Below are 23672 nucleotides of genomic sequence, written 5' to 3'. Positions count from 1 at the left end.
ATCCCCGCTTGGCCAGTCTCTTGTTCCTGTGTCTTCCCTGCCAATCAGGCAGGGACTTTCTTCCTGCCCTGCTGCACCATCCCTGGGCAGGCCTGCTGTTTGCAACACTTTGCGGTTTTCCCGCCATTGCTCCTGCCTGGCAGCTGGTTCCTCCCTCATGGAGTCTAAGTTGTTTTGTGGCAGAGGAGTCAAGCAGACAGGAAAGGGTTTAAAGTGCCTGACGGAGCAGCCATTTTAAATTCAGTTATGAGTGCTGACCTGAAGGGCATATTATGTTCGTGTGAGGAAAAGTCTGGTCCTTCACACTAGTTTATAATAATTTAAACCATAAATATTTCAGATTAGTTTTTATAAGAGTTTAAGACTAGTTAGCAACACCTATTAGTGCTCAAGTGTCAACTCTTACATTTCTTCTTAAGCCTCCTTAAGAAGTCCCTGTACTTTTCCACAAAGTGTGTTTTATTTCATTCTGTTCTCTGCTTTCAGTATTCCTGTCACTTTGAATAGAAAAACTATACAGCTTCCTAATATTTGTGTATGTCTTACAAAATGGAACTCCAGTAGGAATCTAGATATGATAGTACATAAAGTATATAAAAATAATGAAATTTATTTTACATATGTATTTATTCTTGTCTGTGAAATTTATGTGGAGACACTGTTTATATGATACCACAACTTTTTTTCTGCTATGACATCCTTTCTCAGTGAGTAAGCTGCCTCTTCCCAAATTCAGTTAGCTTTCTATACCTTAGCTTACCGTAAATTCACCAGGTAAGGACAGCCAGTGAGGAATAATGCAACGTCTATGATGTACCTAGCATAAGGCAAAATAAGGTGAGGCATGGAGGCTAGAGTGAAAGAAAAATAAAAAGTACAATGAGAAATTTATTATCATAACAATTCAGAAACTGAAGATTCAACTCTTTTGTATAATTCTAAAATGAATAGTAAGAAATATGTATTGCAGAAGGAGTAACTATATGGTACAGGTTTAAAGAGTATTTTTTATTTTAGATCCTGGGCTCTGAAATAAACTTTATAATTACAATAACCTCTTCCCAGCTGCCTACAGAATACAGCTATGCCAAGAAAGTGATCAGAATCCAAATGGAATAATCCTGTTATGACTCATACGGGCACACCTACACTACGTGGCAGGCAGGGTGCATCTGTCTGGGCTTCATATACCTGGGAAGCTGAACAACCACCACATGTGGCAGATACAGTACCTCAGGGTCTGGACTACACTGACAGGGTTGAATACTTTTAGAAAAGTGTGGATGGGACAATCTCTGTGACACTAGCAACTCCACACTCGTTCCAAAACTTCATGTCATCTTCAGTGGTCTTTCTCAGTCCATGCACTATGTGAATTTATCTTCCAGACACATCTGGGCTTTAACTGGTGCCCTCAGCACCTGAAAATACATTTATGCAGATAAAGCTTTAATTTGGTAAAGGCAAACAAATGGGGCTGGTGCTGTTAACTATACAGCCCTCCCAACAAACTGGTCTTTACCTGTTTGTCATTCCCTTCACGTAACACTTTGGAAGTGTGTCTGATGGAGGAGTGTCAGATTTAACCATATCTACTGAAACTTAGAGTAATCTTTTTTGTTCATTTCACATGTTTCTGGATTATGCTGTCATATGATAAAATTAGTGACTGCTGTTGTCTTTCTGAATGGTCTTTCAGATCCCTAGTGCTGTTCTGTGTCTTTGGCTGATTTAGATAGATAGTACAAACAGTGTATTGCATGTGAAGGGAATTTATTGCAAACCCTGGACTATTTCTTGTATTACATTTGTCACACTCACTGTATCAATGTCACTACAGTACTACAATTATCACTTGTTTCCTTCATTTATCCTGGAGGGGTTTTTGCTGACTTCGTGTTGCTGTTCTTCTCTTGATTGTAGAAGAATTATATTAATTCAGTTCTAATTTACTTAATGCTGAAACAACTTTGTTCCTAAAAAAAAATAACATATTACTTAAATGCTATAAATAGAAATACTTTATTTGCAAAGAAGGCAAATGCAGTGATGGTTTCAATGGGCTGAGAACCAATATCAAACTCACTCTAAAAATTTATATTTAAAGTTCCCTCAGGACACAGTTTTAAAAGACATCTTTATACTAATCAGTGCCTTTACTCCAGATAATGAAGTTCCTCTGTTATTTTTGGCATGAAAATAATTTCAAATGAAAAAAAAAAAAAAAAAAGATTCATTAAAAAATAGGTAAGAAACTATGCAATGTAATTAATTGTATTATCTTTAGTGGGCAGTAGAGACCCTCAGTGAGGTTACTATTATGAAGATATTTGTCTATTAAGAAAGAGCAATTAAGAACAGGAGAAGAAAAGACATTTTACTTTTTTTTCCTTTAGGGAAAAAATGAAAATCTTTCTCACATTTCCTCTTGCCTACCTATTTATAGATAAGACACCAGAATATGACAGTCTCTTCCAATTGACCCATATTAATGCTGAAAGTGAAAGAAAAGAAAAGATTATAAAACCTTTGGAAAATTGTGTGCAACTAAAATATACCATCACAAAATTTGATATAGGTGAATTTTGGACAACTGAATTTCAGGCTATTTCATATTTTTACAAATGTTTCATCTTTCCTAATACTTGGCACCCTTGGAATGTATGGCACTCACTATATTCCCACACATACTACATGCAGCACTTCTGAAGTCAGTCTTTAATTTTCAGTACCAAAGCATTCTCACTTGTCAGCAAAACAAACTACTTATGTGTTGCTTTTTCAACTGTGTACAGCCATGCTCTAGTATTTTCAGTTAAACCAAGTTCTGTCCCAACAGACAACCGGAGTGGTTCCTTGAATGGCATATTCCCTGGACTTGAAGAAATATTGTTTGGAATAGTAGGCATGAGTGAACAAGCAGTCTAGGACTAGCGCAGTAATGCAGGGAGATATCCAAACTGTCAGTATAGGGATACAAGAGTATTCCATTTTAAAAGTAAGAAATGAAGCAAATACTTGCCTTTCTTGGCATATTTCATGGGTTTATCGATGAGTGACAGCGCATGAAGATATAAATTAGATATTGACTGTTTCTCACTTTGTTGGAAAAAATGGGATCGTAATTGTTTGTAAAATGTATGAAAACTGTAATGAAGATGTATAGCAACCCTTTCAAAAAAAGATAAAATTATTTATGTTCCTAAATTGCTAATATCACATCTAGTGTGTGGAGAATATTAACCTTCAGCAGAGAAAACACAAATAGTTTCCACTGAGCTCAATGCAATGCAACAATATGACAATTGCATTGTTTTACTAGAATATTTGAAAAATACTTCTTCTGAATACATGGGCATTAAATTATGTAACTTAAATAGTTTAGGGAGCTTTTCCTGGAATGAATGCTGAGAAAGAGAGTCTCAACTTCTGCCAGCCTTGTTTTCAAAAGACTTGTCACAAAGAAATTGTATTTAATGTAATTTATTTTGAATAGCTTATTAATTAGTAGGTATAAGTGGCTGAATTTCCGCTAATTAAACTCTTTAAAGGAGTGTGTCCATTCTTGCTAAGCAGAACTCTCCAAGGCATATTTTACCCAGAGTCTTTGAAGAGAATTTCCGTTGACATTAATAGGTATTAATTAAATGTAGAAACTTACTGGAAAGCACTGAAGGGCATTTTTCCTGTGTGATGTACTCTAGGTGACCCTGCTCTGGCAGGGGGGTTGGACTAGATGATCATTCGAGGTCCCTTCCAACCCCTAGGATTCTGTGATTCTGTGATTTTGATCTCTCTGTTTTACCATCACATATATATATATAAAAAGAGCAAATAAGTTCATACATATATTGCTTACAGGTGGAATATTGATTTAAAAAAACATTTTGGTTTTGTGCAAGCAAACAATGCACATGATTTCAGAGATGATTGTCAATTAAAACTAGGACAAAGAAAATTCTTACTTGGAAAGAGATTGAAACAATTGGGACAGCTTGCTTTAAAAAGGCAATGAACAACAATACACAATAAAAATGTAAAAAGTAAGATGGTATAAAAATTTCAGTTATGCTTATTTTCAGGGTAGAAGGAGAATGCAAAACAAATTACAATGTGGCAAATACTTTTTCAGGCTTCAAGTCATTACTAAATATCAGAATGTTACTGAAGTCAAGAATCTGTGCAGAGCAGAACAACAAATACAATCTCGTTTGGTGATTCCTGTATTAGCTGACAGATGAGAATCTCAGGGTAAAAATCCATACTTTAAATGGCAGGGAGCTGGTACTACAGTTTCACATTCAGTTTGAAAACATACAGTACCTATCAAAGAAGACTAAATGAGTTGCTTTGTGAAATACACCCTCCTCAAAATAATGCATTTTGTTGAAGATGAAAATACTCACAGAAGAAACTAATATATTTTAAACTGTACACTTTATTTTCTACTTTATTATCCAGGATCAAGAACAAAATTACTGAAAGGGTTAGAAATAGTAGTATACTCACCTAGCCACTGTCATAATATTAAAAAGTTAATATTTTATTTTTAGAGAGATTTAAAGTTTTTTATATCTCATATTTTTAGATGAGTCATATGACTGGAACTGGAAAAATAGTTTTATTTTAGATATAGGATGAATTTTAATTAGTGCTTTAAAATAATGTAATTTTATAAGAATATATTGCCTTCTGTGAGTAATTTTTGATGAGACAGCAGTAAGAGTTAAGCAAGCAGTTCCAGGCAGTGACTGTTACAGGCATCACTAATCTTTACATTCTTCATTTCAAAGGACAGGCAATCTTTTTCTGACCTTTTTACAAACGACTAAGAAATACAGGCCTCTGAAAGATTTCTCATCTTGGAAAAGCTGAAAATAAATACACTATTTACAGGCAGAGTTTTCAAGTTGATATAATATGATTCATAAGATAACCAAAATCCACAGGATGATATTCTTATCTCTCTTTTGGCATGCTATGATGATAAGTAATAACTAAAGTGGCCTTGAAAACCTTTAAAGGGGATTTATGAGAAATCGTTTGAACAAATATGCAGGAGTCAACTGCAGCATTGCCTTCTCTGTAAAGCTTACAAGAACATTTGAGGACAGGGGAGTTTTGCTGGAAGACAGAACACAGCTTGGTAAAGCAGTAGTAAGAATATAAAAAATTAGGTGAGCTTTCAAGTGGTCAAGATCAGCTATCTTTCTTCTGTGTCATATCCTCATGCAAGGCAATGAAAGTCAAATCCAAATGCAGTGTTTACTGTGTAAGAGAAAGAAAGCAATATTAGCAATGACAGCAACAACTAATGGGCATATTCAACACATACACAACATGACTGATACACTAAGTCTTGCAGATGAACACATTGCTAGCATTATGTTGTATACATAGCATGTATATGTGTAGACATAACATATATATTTGACTATACTGGATTCTTCCTTTTAATAGCTGTTACATAGTTTTGTTTCATGGCTGGTATCAGAAATCTAATAATATATACTAGTTCTGGACTCAGTATCTCAGAGGTCCTTTCCAACCGTGGCTATTCTATGATTCCTGGTAATTCTTGGCATGGAACTTTGACAATTTAACTTATCTTATGAGCCGTACTGCTTGTTTTATAACCATGTATACCTTTTTTCTTTAACTGAAACCTACTATAGCAGCTCAAATTATTTTTTCCATACTATATTATATTATATTATACTATAAATATGTTCATATATATGTGTGCATACACTCATCAGCACATAAAGGATATCAAGGAATAACTTAGTTGCATGGAACTCAGGAAAATAATTTAAGACAACACATATGTACCCTTATTTTCTTCCATCATGTTTCCTCTCTTTGTAGATTAGGCAAATTTGCTATGAATCCAAGTACATGTTTACCTGATTTGCCTTTTCCCAGTTAGCATTAGGCTGGTAAGTATACTTTGTACAAACTTTGAAGAGCTCAGGATGGGGTTATGAAAATTCTTTTGCTCACATAAAATAAAAACTACTAGTAAAAAACACATAGTAAAAACTATCTTTTTATATCCATTAACTTAAGCACTTAAGTAGTAAATTATGGGAAATGTAATCAAGCTATTTATGATGCTGAAACATCAGTCAAAAGAGGACACAGCAGAAATGTACCACCTAATAAAGATGAACTCTATTTCATGTCTTTAATGTCCTGAGAGATCAAACTAACAGTCAAGCTGCAACTCATTTTGGATGGTTTAAAGGTCTTTGTTAGAGTTTAAATCATCCAGATCTATGGTATTGCATATATTTAAATTAGTTTTTTACCCTTTGCTCAGAAATCAGTTACCCACACTATCCTCAGTTTTATCTCATAATATAAAATCTATTACATCGTTCAACAGATTCCTGATCATGCTTAGGCTTATATTTGTTAAAACCTTCTCCTAGTGTTCTATCTGGAGTATTTTTATTTATTATTCCAAATTGTGGTTGATTGAAATCTGATGTTCTTTTATGTCTGTATTACAGTTTTGTTTATTGTTTTACATTTACATAGCTTAACAGTCCAAACCATACCAAGTTCATTCATTTTGTGTTCCTATGTCATGAGTTCTTTGATACCAACTAATAAAAATGTATTCATATATCTATAGCTGGAGCTTAAGGAAAACCTTGTGCTCATTTTCACATAATATTCTACCTTTGGATATGTGGGTAAATAAGCAGATACTTGATAGTCTAGGTCAGTTATAGCTTTTCATTGTTAGGAGTTGTATAATATCCCTGAAAACACACTATCTGCTCAAAGTTGCCATAATTTACGTGTTCTATATTCTTCAGCAAAATGCAGTATTGCTTTATAAGAATACCATAAGTAATAAAAATATGTCTTTTTCAGAATTACAGAGTAGTTCCTGTGGCAATCCAGGAGTTCCACCAAAGGGGATCTTGTATGGCACAAGATTTGATGTTGGTGACAAAATCCGATACAGCTGTGTAACTGGATATATTTTGGATGGTCACCCTCAGCTTACTTGCATAGCTAACTCTGTGAATACAGCATCATGGGACTTTCCTGTTCCTATCTGTAGAGGTAAGAGAATCAATACCACAATGTTCTTGAATAGGTACATTATATTTATGAGCACGATTAACTTTAAATCTCTGTTTTAATTATTAATTGATAGACTGCGATTAAAGAAAGAAAAGGCTTATTGAATATTTTGATCCCTTGCTCACATGTATTATACATGTTAGTGTATGCTGATAAGTATCTGAAGGGCGGCTGCAAGGAGGATAGAGCCAGACTCTTTGTAGTAGTTCCCAGTGACAGGATGAGGGGCAATGAGCACAAGCTGGAACACAGGAAGTTCCGTTTAAATATGAGGAAAAACTTATTTTTATGAGGATGACAAAGCACTGGAACAGGCTGCCCAAGGAGGCTGTGGAGTCTCCTTCAATGGAGATACGCAAAACCTGCCTGGATGCAGTCCTGAGTAATGTGCTCTGAACAGTCCTGCTTTAATGGGGAGTTGGACTAGATGATCTCTGGAGGTCCCTTCCAACTCTGACAATTCTGTGTGATATACACCTACTAATATTTAAGCCAATATCATACTAAAATTATATTTATAATTTATTTTAAAATATAAGTAATTACATAAGAACTAGAAGCCTAGTAAGAATTAGGATATGAATGTCTGTGTTCAACATGTTTACAACTATGGGAATGTAAATCTAGAATCCATTAATATTTCCTAAGGACTGACTTTTTGTCATGTTTTAACTGGGATATTGAGCAAGAAGATGTTTGAAACTATCAAAACTATAGTTAGATGGACTTCCTCTCATTCTTAGTCAGTTTTGATACCTTAATCTTTCTAGATAGGATATCCCTTGTATTCTTACAAACCCTTTTCCCCTTACATTAGAAATACAGCAGTAGTAGGAAATCCTGTTTTATGGGTAAATCTTATTTTCTGAGAATACTAGAAATGTTTGCAGAGTAATGAGAGGGGCCGAGATGATAAATGAAGAGGTTGTATACACAACCAAATACAATAAAGATAGTATTTTGATGAAACATTGTTAGGCTAGGCAAGCTTGATATCCTTTTCTGGATTCACAGAATGTAATATTTGTCTAAAAAATTTAAGTACTCTTGCAGGGGATGTAAAAAACATTCCAACTGAAATCAGCAGTCTGATAAATTTCTCCTTAATGTATAAAATTTCAGTTGGGTTAAAAACTGGTTAGCCAATACCACAAATAATTGGAAATACCTTTATAATGTTTCAGATGCTTGCTTAGAGCTATTTAATATGTTTACCCAAGATTTTGAAAAAATACAAAATTATTACTAATAACGTTATTTTCTAGTAAAATTATATATAAGTCCTGAATCTGCCAGTCCTACTTCCCAGAAAAATACTAGCTAATAACAAAGAAATTACACAATCAAGGCGTAAATCCAAATAATAAAAAAAGAATAATATATATTATACATTATATTATATACACTTTTTTGACCAAATTTTATTAATGAAGAGAAGAGTTATTCCTTAAATGCCCTCCTTTTTCTTTAGTACTCTCCATAGGATCATTTTGCAAATCAGTGCACATCTCATTATTGCCTTATTTCATACGTAGTTTCTCAGTGAACATAGTTCAAATGCACAAATTTTTATCAGATTTACTAGAAGTGCAAAAATACCATAATTAAAAGTATATTTGATTTATTATGTTATGGTCAAATATACTGTGCATAACCAATGACTATTTTTTAATAAAGTCTTCTTCCCAGACAAATTAATTTTGGTAAGGTTGTATTCAACCGAGAAGCATGATAGCAGCTTTATCATGCCACCTATTCCTGAGATAATGTTGCAGATTGTAGCTTCTCCATAATGCAGCAAGCCAGGAATAATTTACTGAGTTTAATAAAAAAGGTTACATTTATATTTAATATTGTTATTCTATACAGCTTACAATAACTAGAGACTTTCAAAATCAAGAAAGTATTCTGACTTTTATAATTTTAAGTCTTTTTCTATTCCAGGCTAAAAGTGATGTTGTAAGAATCTTCATCTTAAAACTGCTGGGTTTTTTTTAGAATTCAGAAATTTCAAACACAGAATATAGTTTTATTTTTATTTCTACAAGTTCTATTAAAATATTTTAACTATTGCCTGTAGATATAGGTAAAAAATAAATTTGTTATTACAAAACTTCTGTTCATGTTTTTATCAAGAGGCTTTGCTTTTTCACTTGTTTGAATTGATGTGCATTTTGGTCAGACAAATGCAGAACCCACTGACTGTGGGCACTTTTTTTTTACATAGACAAAATGCATTTCTGCTTTTTCGATTATTTTGAAAGATACTGAGTTATTTTTCCATATTTTGCTATGACAGTTAAAAGGTTGAAGAGGTTGTTACTAAATTCCAAGTCTGCAAATTTGGTAATTCCCCTGCAACATATATATATGTACATAAAAAGATGGGTTTACTTCTGTACTGAGTTTCTTCTTCATTGGTTTTGTTCCAAAGAAAATTGAACACATTTAAAAGCTCATATTTTAAAAAGTGATCTAACTGATATAAAATGTGAATATTAGAAAATTCCGCTCGCTATTGAAGTCTTTTGTTGTTTCTTGTGTGCAGAACACACTGGAGAGGAAAATTTGTTAATTTAAAGTCACTGGTATAATTCTGTGACTACATAGATACTTAACTACACATATTTCAATTACATGAGGTAACTTCTAGGTCTGATAAAATGGAGAGCATCTTCAAGTGAAATAGGATTATACCTAAGAGCCTTATAGACCTTCCAGTGCACTTTCTTGATGGGGTATGTCTCTTTATATACAGCCTATAATAGTGCAGAAATACCAAAACAAAACAAAACAAACTTCACATAACTACTAAGAAATTTTGATAGAACAATGTAAGAATGTGACAGATAAATTTGGTTGCAGATAGGTAAATGAATGATTGTATGACACTGTGGCAAACAGAACCTAGTAATATAAGCAGTAAATAAGCTGACTCAGCTGGGCTTTCTAGGCTGTGGAGAGAACAAAGCAGGAGATAAAGTCAAAGTACTGCACTTGATTCCATGCAGCGCAGTAACTGGTGGAACTGACAATATACACAGAAGAAAATAAAGTGTACTAACCTAAAACCAAAAATAAATTGCATCTCATGGGGAATGAGGAGGTTTTTGACTGAAGACAGTTCTTGTATACAAACAGTTGTTTCTGCTTATTTTTGGGAAACACTCCCGTGTAGCTGTGTGAAACTGAATTAAAAACATATTGGATTGTTTCAAGAAAGTTAAAAAGAAAAGCAACAAAAGTATATTATAGAATTACATCTTTTTATATAAGATATGAAGATGACTTGAGACTAATGAATGAGATTGTTCCACGGATCCTTTTTGGGCGTTATAAACCAGTGGCTTAGAATGGCCAATACTCTTATGATTTGATGGTTGGTACATTAAAAAATGTAAATGGGCTACAAATGGCAATGATGCTCTCTAGAATGAGATGCATTAGTTAAGATGGGGGGGAGAAATTATGAAAAAGGTCTACCATTTTATTGGAATAGTAGTATAACACAAACATTGTGGGTTTTCAAGTAGAATGCTCTGTGCTTTGAAGCCTGGCCTAGAAACTGAAAAATAACACCCTGAATGTCTTTTTTTTTAATGAAAGATGTTGCATTACTTTTTGTTGGCTTTGAATTTTTGCAAAGAAGAACTTTGTGAGTTCTTTAATTATCTCTAAAATGTTTAGTTTTAAGACCAATAGCATCAAGCTATTGTTGATTAACCTATGGAACACAATTCTTTCTCTCTAGCATTCATCTTGTTCTTGCAGGAGTGTTGCTGGTTCATTAAAATACTAAGACAGCATTGTGTTTGTCGGGTGAGATGGATTTCAGATATGTAGCCTTTTTTTAAAGAGAGATTTAAACTGTCCACTGATGAAGGATTCTGAAGATAGTTCAGTTGGGTTACAAAAATAAATACAGAATTTCTCAAAATTTAGTCATCTTTTTATTCAGCCCTGCAAATTCAGAAGTTAAAGAGAATCTGCTATAAATTGTGTTGACACTGGAAGGGCATTTAAATGTAATAGTAGCTGTACCAGAGTTTTGCTACATGTGTATGAAAGAGTCTATTTAAGGTGACCAAGAAAGGCCCAACAGCACAGACTTAATCTCTTACAGAACTGAATGTATTTAACATATAGGTAACATGTCTGCTTTGTTAACTCATTCATCTTCTGAGTTTTGTTCAGGATGAAACCTTTGACAGTAGATCTGTACAAATTTAGCACAGAAAATTTCTTTCACATTTCAGCCAATCAGTGGAGATGACTTTATTTCATCAGAACAGAGCAGTTTATGGGCAAAGGTTCTTGTTGCTGCTCGACATCATGAAGTTGATCCTGGGTACTTCTAAGTCTGTCTTGGAGGGGGTAAAAAACTTTGTGAGAATTAGGATCACTAGTTGCTTCATCAGTTTGATCTTTCTAGTTCAAATACTCTTAACACTGGCTGGTATTTTATACTTCAGAGAAAGAAACTTCCTGCTCTACAGTTATGCATTAATTATTTCCATGTCACAGTTTCACCTTGTCTTTAATTTTAAATGTTTGATGTTATGTTCCAACATTATAAACTTTGCATATTTTCTGTAATTTTTTCCCATGTCATTGTAAGTATGTATATTTTAAAAATGTATATGTATGTCTTGAGCTTTTAAAAACTCTTTAAAAGTATAACGAAAAAAACCCTAAGAAAATATTTGGTTTTGAAGCCTGTTAATTCCCAGTTTTCTCTCCATGAGTAAACCATTAGGAAAAAAATAAACCTTGTTCAATATTGATACTTCATACAAAGTAATCAAGTTGAAAAGAAAATAACTTTAAACTCAGAGCCATGGGAGACAAACTTTTTGGCCCATGTGTAAGTAAGGTAGCAGTGGACAAGGGTCAAAAGCAAAAGGTGCAGAGTGATGGGAACATAGGAGACTTCAGAAATGTTAAAGTAGGCTGAAGGGACAACTGGACATTTGCCTGAAGTCAGCCTGGGACAGAAGCAGGGGAAACTGCAGTTTCATGTGCAGTCACAGAACAGTGGTGCTGTTGAAGTAACTGAGACATAGTGGGACAGCTCACACTGATGGCCTGTGGTAAAGGATGGATACAAACTCCTTGGGAGAGACATACAGAGAAGATGTTGTGGTGGCCTCTGTGTGAAGGAGCAGTGTAGGTGTTTGGATCAGCCAGTAAGGATGCAGAAAGGGCTGGTTGAGAGCTTGTAGATCACAATCAGAGAACAATAAAACCATCAGAGAACTCACACTGGGAGTCTGTTACATGCCACTGGATAAAGGTGGAGAAACACATGAAATGTTCTTTAAATAGTTCAAGGAAGTCTCTAATTCATTGACTGTAGTTCTCATAGGAATTCATCTTTCCTCATATAAACTGAAAAGGCAATACGGTAGGACACAAACAGTAAAGATTTCAGAAGATCTAAAGATTCCATACAGATAGTCCACTGAAAACCTTCTGATTTTCCAAAGGCAGTGGTTTCCCATATTTTTTAAAATATTATTAGAGTATTAATTAATTGTGTTCTGTTTTGGGCCTCTCACAAAAAGGAAGACATTGAAGAGGTTGTAGCAAGGTGGGGATTGGTCTCTTTTCCTGTGTAACAAGCAATAGGACAAGATGAAATAGGCTCAGGTTGCACCAGGGGAAGTTTAGATTAGGTACTGGAAAAAAAATTTTCACTGAAACGGTTATTAAACACTGGAATAGGCTGCCATGCCTGGGGGTGTTTAAAAACCATATAGATTTGGTGCTTATGAACATGGTTTAAGCATTGAACTTGGCAGAGTTAGGTTAATGGTAGAATTAGGTTATTATTTGACTCAATCTTAAAAGTCTTTTCCAACTAGAGTGATTCTGTGAGTGTCCGTGTGATTCTTTTGAAGTGCTTGGCCCTGATTAGCAAAGAGTGGATAAGAATTATTTTTTTGATTCATTGATCACAGCTCACAGGTACAGCATGCTTTATTCTGCTCTCTGAGCTGCTAATGTGTCATTTTATTGACCTGGTTAGTCCATGAGGGTTATTTGAATACTTGTTTTACTTAAAAAATAATGTTCTGTGTTTTAAATACCATGTTTAATGAAGAATGCTTTCTTGGTTAGTTTTGGTTTTATTTTTGTGGGTTCTTTTGTTGTATTTTTTGTGTTTTGGTTTTTTTTTATGTGTTTTGTTTGGTTTGTTGGTGTATTTTTTGTTGTTTTTTTTGTTGTTGTTGTTGGTTGGTTGTTTTTTTCAGAATAGATTAATTGTGGAATTTTGGGTAGATGGGCAAGACTTTTATCTTTCTGTACTGCCCATAGAATTAAGCACTTGTGGTAAAGCACAAATAAAAGGTTTCCTGGAGCTGTAGGCAAATCTGGGCAAAGTCCCAGAATAGTATTTTGTTTATTTACTGCAATCTGTAAATCTCCAGGTTGGCCAAAAATACAGTGTCAGATTCCAATTTTCCAACTCTGTGAAGTAAAACACAAACTGTACACATTTATGGGAATGCTGTTGTGGTTTAACTCTTTGTTTCACATAGTCATAGAATCTTCACGTTTGGAAAAGACCTCTAAGATCACCAAATCCAACCGTTCACCCGGGGGGGGGGGGGGGGGGGGGGGGGGGCGGAAATCCCTAGGCAGCCTGTTCCAGTGCCTGACTAATCTTTTGGTAAAGAAATTCATCCTAATATCTAGTCTAAACCTCCCCTGATGCAGCTTCTGGGCATTTCCTCTAGTCATATAGTTTTAGTCACTTGAGAGAAGAGGCCAACACCCACCTCACTGCAACATCCTTTCAGGTTGTTGTAGAGAGCAATGAGGTCCCCCCTCAGCCTCCTCTTGTCCAAAGAAAACAATCCCAGTTCCCTCAGCCTTTCCTCATAGGACTTGTTCTTTAGACCCTTCACCAGCTTGGTTGCTCTTCTCTGGACTCGCTCCAGCCACTCAGTGTCCCTACTCCTATTTCATTTACAACGAACAGTGATAAATATTTGGAGATTTGCTCCTCCTGCATCTTCTGAGTATCAAGTAAAAATGCTTAAGCACTTCTTACTTCATGTCAAACAAAGTATAATGAAAAGTACTTTCTGTAGCCTTTTTTTTATTTGAACAGGATTAGAAAACCAGAGATTTATAAATAATAGCCATGATCATAACTTCATAAACAAACTATTTGGGGAATTTTCCTCTCATTGGGGATTATAGTTCAAAGGGCTTCACTTACTTATCCAAGTCATGTGAACATCATCCATATACCAAGGATTTTATGAAGTGTTCAGTTCCTATCATTAGTAGGAACACCAAACTCTGAGGTTGAATTTTATAACCATTAACTAACAGTAGCACCCCAGAAGCCTGAGTAAACAAAATTAAGATGTCTGACACTCTCTGAGCTAAGTTTTATCACTCATAAGTGGTATAGCAAAAGGATTAAGAGTACTGTTTCACTGAGGGGACAACACAAAAGCATGAACAGCAAAATAATAACTGGCTGTTCCAGATGCTCAAAGTACAGTAGTGAGATTTCCTCACTTTACTCATCCCCTGATGATGCAACTCCTAGGATAGCCTGTTCTTTCTGTGTAATACACAGTTATGCATCACTCACACTACAGGATTAGTAATTCTGGGGTTCTGTCATCTTGCTTGTTTAATGTTTAATTGCATACCCTCATTTACCATGCAGCTAAGTCAGCACGGTGACTTGTCAAGCATTTGCTCTACCTAGCTGTTCCAAGCAGCCATGCTTGCTTTAGTTACTATTCTGGTATCTCTAGATGCATAGTTGTTCCTTTATACAATTTTGCTGGTTGCTGTAGCTCTTCAAGTAGGCTTGAATTGTGTAAGAAAAACAAATGTTTATAACAGCTATATATGCATACTTAGCAAAACCCCTAAAATTTAAAAAGACCTCTTAAAAGGGACTCTGATCCCTCACCTTGCAAATTCATGACTTTGCTTTCTGAGTCTGTTAACTTTTACCTTAAATTAAGGTCAGCCACTGCATACCTCACACACAGGCATAGTTTGATAGCTCATTTGGGCACAATTTTTCATGTTATTACTGGTATAACATTTTCTTTATTACAATCTTGGTTTGAGGTGTTGGGGTTTTTGTTGTTTTTTTTCTTTTGTTTGTTGTTTTTTTTAATAAATAAGGTATTCAAGGGTGTTACAAAAACAAAATATAAATTCAACATATGATAGACATGTTCATGGACCCTTGAAATTCTCCTTCAATCTGTCAACCATATATCAATACAGCAATAGCCTCCCCTTTTTGATCCTTTTTCATCAGGAGCTGCGTGGAAGAGTAGCTGAATTTCAGTCATGTATAGTTGACATTTTTTATTTTTACAGTAAGCTATGTTTCATTTCACTTGCAAATTGGCTTATGATCATCAGATATTTTAAGTTACATACTTCTGTGAAATATGTGGGACACTACCTCATTACTAAAATTTTGTTCTTTTCTGTAGGATTTAAAAGGCATTTCATTCTCTGTGTTAAGGATAATTGTCCAAAATAAAAGTGAAAAAAAGTCTCCCCCAAATTCCTTTACTGAGGCAGTTGTTTGCATGCAATATTACACTTTGTTCATTAGCAAAAAAGGAAAAGAAGCAACCACCTCAGTATTTTTAATGCATTTATCTTTAGTGATGAGCTTTTTTATTTGTTCAAAAAATCCTTGATAAACCAGGTGTTCCTTTTCATGTATGGGGAATAATTTCCCATTGTTATTTAAAGAATTTTAGTTATCAAAATAGCTAGAATGCACTCGATGCTCCTCTAGTTCAATTTTAGGTATTTCAGGATCACAATTTAAAAACCCTAAGGAAATAGATTTCAAATATATCAGAGCCGAAGAACTGTAGCTGGAGTGTATTTTTTTACCAAATCTTTTCTATATTTTCACGCTTTTATTTTTTTTATTTTTAAGGAAGGTTATATTACTCTTAAACACTGAAGGACATTTATTTCCTTAGTCCCTAGAACAGAAAAAAAAAAAATAAACTCATTGGATTAGTTCTGTGTAATGTATTTGCACTGTATAAACATATCCATGGCTTTTTAGAATATAATTTCCATATTTTGGAATGTCTGTTGAACAATTTGACACTTTTTTTTTTTTTTCAGATTTGGAGTTTTCAGTAGGAGTCAGGCTATCCAATTACTATGTTGCTTAACATGTTATATTTCAGTGATTCTTTCAGTGTTCTGTAACTGTTTAAAAAAAAGTGGTACCATATGCCTAACATGGTATCTGATTTTTCCTCTGAATTGTAATTCTTCTTAGAGCATGTACATGACTATGTAAGGGAAATTAATGTTTGCAAATAAGCTTCCTGCTGATTGATTTTAGTTTTGAATCTTAGCACTTTTTGTGTGATTGCTTATCAAACAAGTCGTACCTAAGCTACTAGGATATTATCAAAATGTAAAAACTGTCAGCATACCTACCAGTTAGAAACAGCTTAAGGTGAAATGACAGAATCATAGAATAGTTTACATTGGGAAGGACTTTAAAGATCAGCTAGTCCCAACTCCCATGCCATGGCAAGGGACGCCTTCTACTAGTCCATTTTGCTCAAAGCCTCGTCCAATCTGGCCTTGGACATCTCCAGGGATGGGGCCTTGCAGCTTCTCTCGGCAACCTGTTCCAGTGTCTCACCACCCTTACAGTGAAGAACTTCTTCCTAGTATCTAATCTGAATCTATCCTCTTTCAGCTTAAAATCATTACCCCTTGTCCTATCACTACATCCTCTTGTAAAAAGTCCCTCTCCAGCTTTTCTGTAGGCCCCCTTCAGGTACTGGAAGGTGGCTATAAAGTCTCCCCAGAACCTTCTCTTCTCCTGGCTGAACAGGCCCAACTCTCTCAGCATGTCTGAACAGGAGAAATGCTTCTATAACGTAGATGTCTTGAAATGGGAAAGACAGATAACGGGAGACCTTATTTTTCTCCCACAGTAATTGAAGCAGAGATTTATCCTTCTGATTTATCCTGCAAGAAACTTTTTTCTGCTAGTACATAGGTACTGAAAAGCCTTACTTGCTGTCTGTGCCCAGTTGTGACCTCAGGTTTTCCTTCAAGTAGGTCAAACTCATCTATAGGCACTGTGTGGATGGATGTGGAGGAAGTCTATGTCTATTGAGCAAATGGCTTGATTTGAATTGTAATTTGTTGTGGATCAAGTAATGAGTCAGGGTAGCTACGTGGTGGATTGTCTGGCAAAGTTATGTCTTCTGAAAGGCTGTACAGAACCCATATTCAAGAATAAGGACAGGAAATAGAGTGGTGTGGAAGGAACTATTTAATAGTGTTAGATCAAAAGAAAATAAATTAATTTAAAATGCAGATAACTGGTGGCAATACATTTAATACTGCAAAGGCTATACAAAGTCAACAAGACAGGGAACTTGGATGCTGAAAAATAATGTAATGCATTGCTAAATGAAAATTCTTCCAGTTAACCTAATGGTGATGGTAATGGACAAAAGAAAATAACAAGGGAAGCAGACAAGATTAATGATTTGAAGGGTGATGCTGCAGCAGAGATTCTATACGATAAGAGGGAAAATCTTTTATAAGAATATAAGGATTTTGGAAAGACTTTATCTAGGAAGCCCACTACCTGACCTTCAGTATAAAGCTGTATCAATTTTGTATGTTGGATCCATAGTCCATCCTACCTTTTACAGAACTTGTAATTTGACACTGGAAAAATACATGATAATCCAGAATGATATTTGTCTGCACATAAACGTCTTTCAGAACTGCAGTTTTCAGACATTTGTTCTGCAAAATTTTATGCCTCTTGTAATTCCAGAGATATCCATGAGAAAAGCAAAAACATTGCTTTAAGTACCGTAAGCTAATGCTGCTTTACAAACAGTATTTCTTCAACAGCAGAGGCTACTTCTTAGATTCCAGATATGATTGGTCAGTGAGTGAAACTTTGCAGTTTTTCCAAGCTCTGTTTACTGTAAAAACAAGAGGTTCATCTGGTTTTGCAGTACCTTCTTCACTCTATGATAACACATTGGTGTTTATGGGGCTTCTTTCTCCATTTTGGATACTGGCTTCTGCTCATCGCCTGGAGTCTTAGATATATTGCTTGGCCTGAGGTTCATATGTGGATAGAAGAGCTGGACAAAAAAGGTCATATATCCTGAAGTACTAAGCATGAGACTGCCTGTTTATTCCATTTGTTTTGTGCTATTGCATATAGGATTACAAGCATCCTAATTTCAATTATCTTTGAATTAAATTTGTTTGTGTCTCATTTCTACCCTGCTGTTTGGAAGACTACCTGTAATTTTGAACAAGGATGCTATAATGATCTTGCTATCAGGCAAATAATTTTCTATGGAGATGGTTCACAGGCATTACTGATTCTCTAGCCCTCCAGTCTCAGAATAAATTAGTGTATAATCTGCACATTGTCAGCTAGGGAGTTGGCAGGCTTGGAAGCCTCTGCTGCACTTCAGCAGTTTCCTGGCTAGACTAGCACAAAGAAAGCTGAATTGAGAGATTTTCTAAATGTGCACAAATAATTACACTAAAAGCTCTTTTTTCTGTCATCCCCAATATTTCACTCTTCCAATCCTGATAAAGTTCACTCTTCCTTCTTAATCATTGTACCATCATTTGCATAACAGTCTGAAAGATCTATCGCTCACATCAAGAAGTTTCTAGTAAAAAGCTTTGCCATCAATATTTAGATACATTATGAACAATAGCTTGGAACTTATCAGCATCTCCTGGAATGTTATCAGACCAAGTTTATTTCTGGACAGTGTTAAGATACCTCTGTTACATAAGAGCTTTCAGTTAGGCGACTGACATTATACACATATATAGAAATAGGTGTGAAAGAGAAGGTATAGATATAAGCATTAAAAAAATAACAAACGAACAGACTTCCTCAGGTTAATAAAGCCTGACACATAACTTGTAAATTGAGGAAAGAAAATGGAATTCTGCAACGAAAAAACATTTTTCGTTTGAGTTGTATCCCCCTCCTTGTCATCTATTTACTTAGGGAGTTCTGAAGAAAAATTGTTCATGTCTATGTATAACATTTGTCATAGCTATCTCCAAAGATTTCATGTTGTTTAACTCCCATTTCAGCTTCATATGAAAATTTAAAGTAAACCAAAATAGCAAATAAAGATAAATGAACTGATTAAGTCACAGACAGTTCTAGCAGGTAGGTAAACAGTCAACACACAATCTTCAGAGTCTTGTAGCAGCCTGCTCAGAGGCCGCAAATGTTGTTGCTACTTAGTTTGTAACACTATATGTGGGAAATTAAAAATTCAGAAATCAATCAACAGTATTTAATGTGAACAAATATTTGAAAAACAAAGCAGAACCATCTAAATTAAAGTGTTTTGTAGAATCTGGAAATAAGGAGCACAGAAAGACTTTTTTGCAGAGCTGGCTAATGAGGACGACAATGAAAGTCCATTTAAGAATAGCATTGAAGTATAGGCTGCCCCAAAGAAAGCAAGAAACTCAGGACAGTCCTTTCTTAAGGCATAAGCACCAGGCAACTATTTTCAAGTGCCTGAAGAGTTGAGATGTGCTGTGTTTCAGGAGTGCACGTTGAGTTGATGAGGTGTTTATCGTACATGAAGCAAGTCTAACATTTTGTAGATGTATGTGAGTATATGCAGATTATTTCTTCTACTAAATATGCATATAAATGCATAAAATTGATAATATTCTCACTGAGCTTCTATATAAAAAGAAATGTGTTGTTTGTGTAGATTGTTTTGACACTCAGTGTGTTAAATGGCTGGGTTTAGTTCAGCCTGAGTAGATACAAGAAGTTTTTTACATGGTCATTTGGAATATTGTGTACTATATTGCTTCTTAAAATCTGGATTCTATATATTATTTCATTTATTATTTATATATAATTATATATATTTTTATATGTATTTATATATTTAATCTTTGTGCAACTGTAGAACTGGTGCAAGTCAACCTAAAATATTACTTTGTCCTTCTGTGTAGGTTATACGTATGTTATATTATTTTCCTTTTCTTTACGAAATGTATCCTGTGTACTTCTCTGGCAATGTAAGTGTGGTATTAAGTGAAGAGTTGTACTTAAAAACATAAACCAGGCTGTTGCTAGACAATTAGGAAGGCTTGTATTATTTGATCACCAGTTCCCTGGAGGATTCTCTCCAGCTGACTGGCAGGGTTTCCATGGAAACAACAATCCTATTAAAGCCTCCAAAAAGTCCTGTCTCTCTCTTGTTTCTCTCTCACACCTCTTTTTTAACTAGTTTTCATATTATGTGCCTAATTCACATAACCACCACTTAATTTTTTTCATTTATTTTATGGGGGATTGGAACTAGATGATCTTTAAGGTCCCTTTATACCCAAACAATTCTATGAGTCTATGATAGTACCCAAAATGTTTTGAATTTAGGAAGATTGTTTAATGACCAAAGAGTTAAAAAGCTTCCTCTAATACCAGCTTAGTGAAGTGTCCTGGTTTGAGCCAGGATTAAGCCAATTTTTCTTTTCACTGATTTTTTTCTTCCTTCAGTAAGCTTTCTTTGTAACTAGCAACTGTGTGTTCTGCTAGGCTGATAAGACAGTGGAATGTTTTTCTAACTACTGAGGTTTCAAGGTTACATCTTCACTCTGCCGGCTCAGACACTATGGGGAGATCTCTGACCCCCCCCCCGTGGGAGGCTGAGTTAGACAGACAGCAAAATTGGCCAAAGATATTCCATTCCATATATCTACGTAAGCTCAGAGGAAGGACAGAGATCTTAGAAGACAGCTTCCTTCCTCCTTTTTCTCGCTTCGCTCTTCCGTCCATGGCCGGCGTCCGGGGAGGACTCTGCTCATCCATCACCGCCGACCCTTAGGCTCGAGCTCTCCTGACCCTCATAACTCTCCGCTTTCTCCAGCAGCGGCTCCGGGATTTCTCGGGACTCTTCCCAGTTCAGGGGAGTGCTGTGGGAGTTGCTGGGGGTGGGGGGAGGCGAGAGGCTTTTGCCCATATCTGAATATATCTGTATATAATTGTATATATTTTCTGGTATGATTCATTAGTGTTTTAATTAAAGCTGTGTAGTTTAGTTTTCAATCCAGCCAAGTCTCTCTCCTTTTCTCTCTCTCCTTCCCTAACTGGGTGGGGGGGGGGAGGGGATCGAGAGCATTGTTGTCGGACCTGAGTCAAACGGTGACATGAAGTTAAAATTGGAGTGGTGTTTACTTAGATTTAGGATAGGCAGAATGTGAGGGATTCCTTCAACCATCTTCAATACATAAGTCTATATGTGTTGATTAATTATCTGGACTACATTTAAGGCCACAAGGGAGAATAAAGAAAGCACTTATGATCTCTCTAATGTTCACTGAAAAAATAAATCATAGAATCATGACATCATGTAAGTTGGAGAGGGTCTCTGGAAGCTTCTAGCCCAGCATTCTAAACAAAGCAAGGTCAACTACAAGAATTGCTTGTGGTCATGTCTACTTGAAGTTTTTGTATCTGCGAGGATGGAGACTCCAGACTGTCTCTGGGCCTCTATTATAGTGTCTAACCTCACTCATTGAAAATGTATTTTTCCTTATATTGAATCAGAATTTGCCAAATTCCAGCTTATGTTCAGCCTGTCTTGTCCTTTTACTGTGCATCTTGTAGAATACATTTGCTCCATTTTATCTGTACTTTCCCATTTGGAAGTTGAACTCAACAGTAAGATCTCTTCCAGATCTCGTTTCCAATCTGAACAGACCCAGTTCTTTCAGCTTTTCTTCACATCAGACCCAAAATCATATTGGCAGACTTGATTCAGTCCATCATACCTACGTCTTTCATGTTGTGGTGGGTTGACCCTGATTGGATGCCAGGTGCCCACTAAAGCTGCTCTATCTCTCCACCTCCTCAGCTGGACTGGAGAGAGAAAATATAATGAAAGGCTCATGGGGATATCAGTCAGCAATTACCCCCACAGTCAAAATAGACTCAACTTGGGAAAATTAGTTTAATTTATCAGCAATCAAATTAGAATAGGATAATGAGAAATAAATTTGAATCTTAAAAACACATTTCCTCTCTCCCTCCCTTCTTCCTGGGCTCAGGTTCACTCCCATGGTCTGCAGTTCTTCCCTAACAGCTCCAGCATGGGGCCTCTCATGGTGTCACAAGTCCTGCCAGAAAACCTGCTAAAGCATAGGCTTCTCTCTACCGAGGGTCATAGTCTTCTTGGGTGTATCCACATGCTCTGATGTGCAGTCCTCCAGGGGCTACATGTGTATATCTGCCCCACTGTGGAGCTGCATGGGCTACAGGGTTCAGCCTGCCTCACCATGGTCTTCACCATGGGCTGCAGGGGAATGTCTGGTTTCTGGAGCACCTCCTACTCCTTCTTTACTGACCTTTTCTCTCTCATACTCTTACTCCTCTCTATGGGTGCAATTGTAGTTGCTGTTGTGCAGTTTATTTCCCCCATCTTAAATATGTTATCTCAGAGGGGCTACCATTGTTGCTAGAGGGCTCAGCCGTGGCCACTGGCAAGTCTGCGTTGGAGCTGGCTAGCATTAGCTGTCTATAAAACATAAGGGAAGCTTCTAGTAGCTTCTCACAGAAACCAATCTTGTAGTCCCCCTGCTACCAAAACCTTGCCACATAAAGGCAATACACATATACAGGGCTTTTAAAGCAGATATGATGCACCTTGAAAGTTCCTGCTTCTCATAAAAGATTAAAAGAGTTGAAGGTGATCAGCTCAAATATAGAAGTGTACTATGTAAGTGTATCAAAAGTTAAGTGAGATGTCCAATTCCATATGTTAAGTAGTTCTTCAAATGCGAAGAGAAAGTCCTGGAAAAATGTATCTCAAAGTACCAGACTATGAATAAGGAGGAGCATGAGAGAAGACACAGCAGTCAAGAAGATTCTGAGAAATGGAACAGACTATTTTGACACTTGTCAATGTCAACTCATAGATGGGACAGAATACAAAATAATATGTAAAAAAAAATACAGAGATTATAGGGTATTGATAAAAGGAATAAAAGAGGTCAAAGCTGAGGCACGCTAAGTAAATTATTTAGCTCTATTCAGCCACATGTCTAGTGGTTGGCTGTATCACAAAAAAGTAATAAAAATATTGAGCAGTATAACTTGAAATTGCTGGTGCTTTCCCAGCTGGATTTTCAGCATGGTATGACTGTGTTCACACTGCAGTATTTTCTGCAGTGGGAGCAGTAATTTATATCTATCCAGCTGCTTATTTTCATGAAAAATTTTGCAGTCTTTACTGTAAAATTTCCTTGAGGTTCGGCTATGGAATCAAAAGCTGTTGGAGTGAGAAGTCAAGCTGAAATTCTTAGTGTTTGTATAATCAATTTCACATCAAGTTTCAACAATGCAGTCCCAGGCTTCTCTTGTATTTTGCTATACGAGTAATCATATACATATTTAATTTATACAGCAATAATTTATGCTGTTATTGAATTATTTAACTTTCAGGTCTGCATTGTAATGTAAGGAATGTTTTTCTTTTATTCTAACTGTTACACTG

At 35.7% G+C, this 23672-nt stretch overlaps 1 protein-coding gene across 1 annotated transcript in view; it reads left to right on the top strand.

Annotated features, from left to right (window-relative positions):
- CSMD3 (CUB and Sushi multiple domains 3) overlaps window positions 1-23672 on the top strand; it is a 558931-nt gene that overhangs the window by 143802 nt on the left and 391457 nt on the right. Inside the window, exon 4 of the mRNA XM_051611448.1 lies at window positions 6886-7080. Coding sequence (XP_051467408.1) covers window positions 6886-7080 — 195 coding nt within the window. The remainder of the gene's footprint in view (window positions 1-6885; window positions 7081-23672) is intronic.

This window comes from Apus apus, chromosome 2, assembly GCF_020740795.1.
Source record: "Apus apus isolate bApuApu2 chromosome 2, bApuApu2.pri.cur, whole genome shotgun sequence".
Lineage (NCBI taxonomy): Eukaryota > Metazoa > Chordata > Aves > Apodiformes > Apodidae > Apus > Apus apus.
Note: the sequence above shows the minus strand (reverse complement) of the source record. Positions and strands in the feature narration are given on the sequence as shown.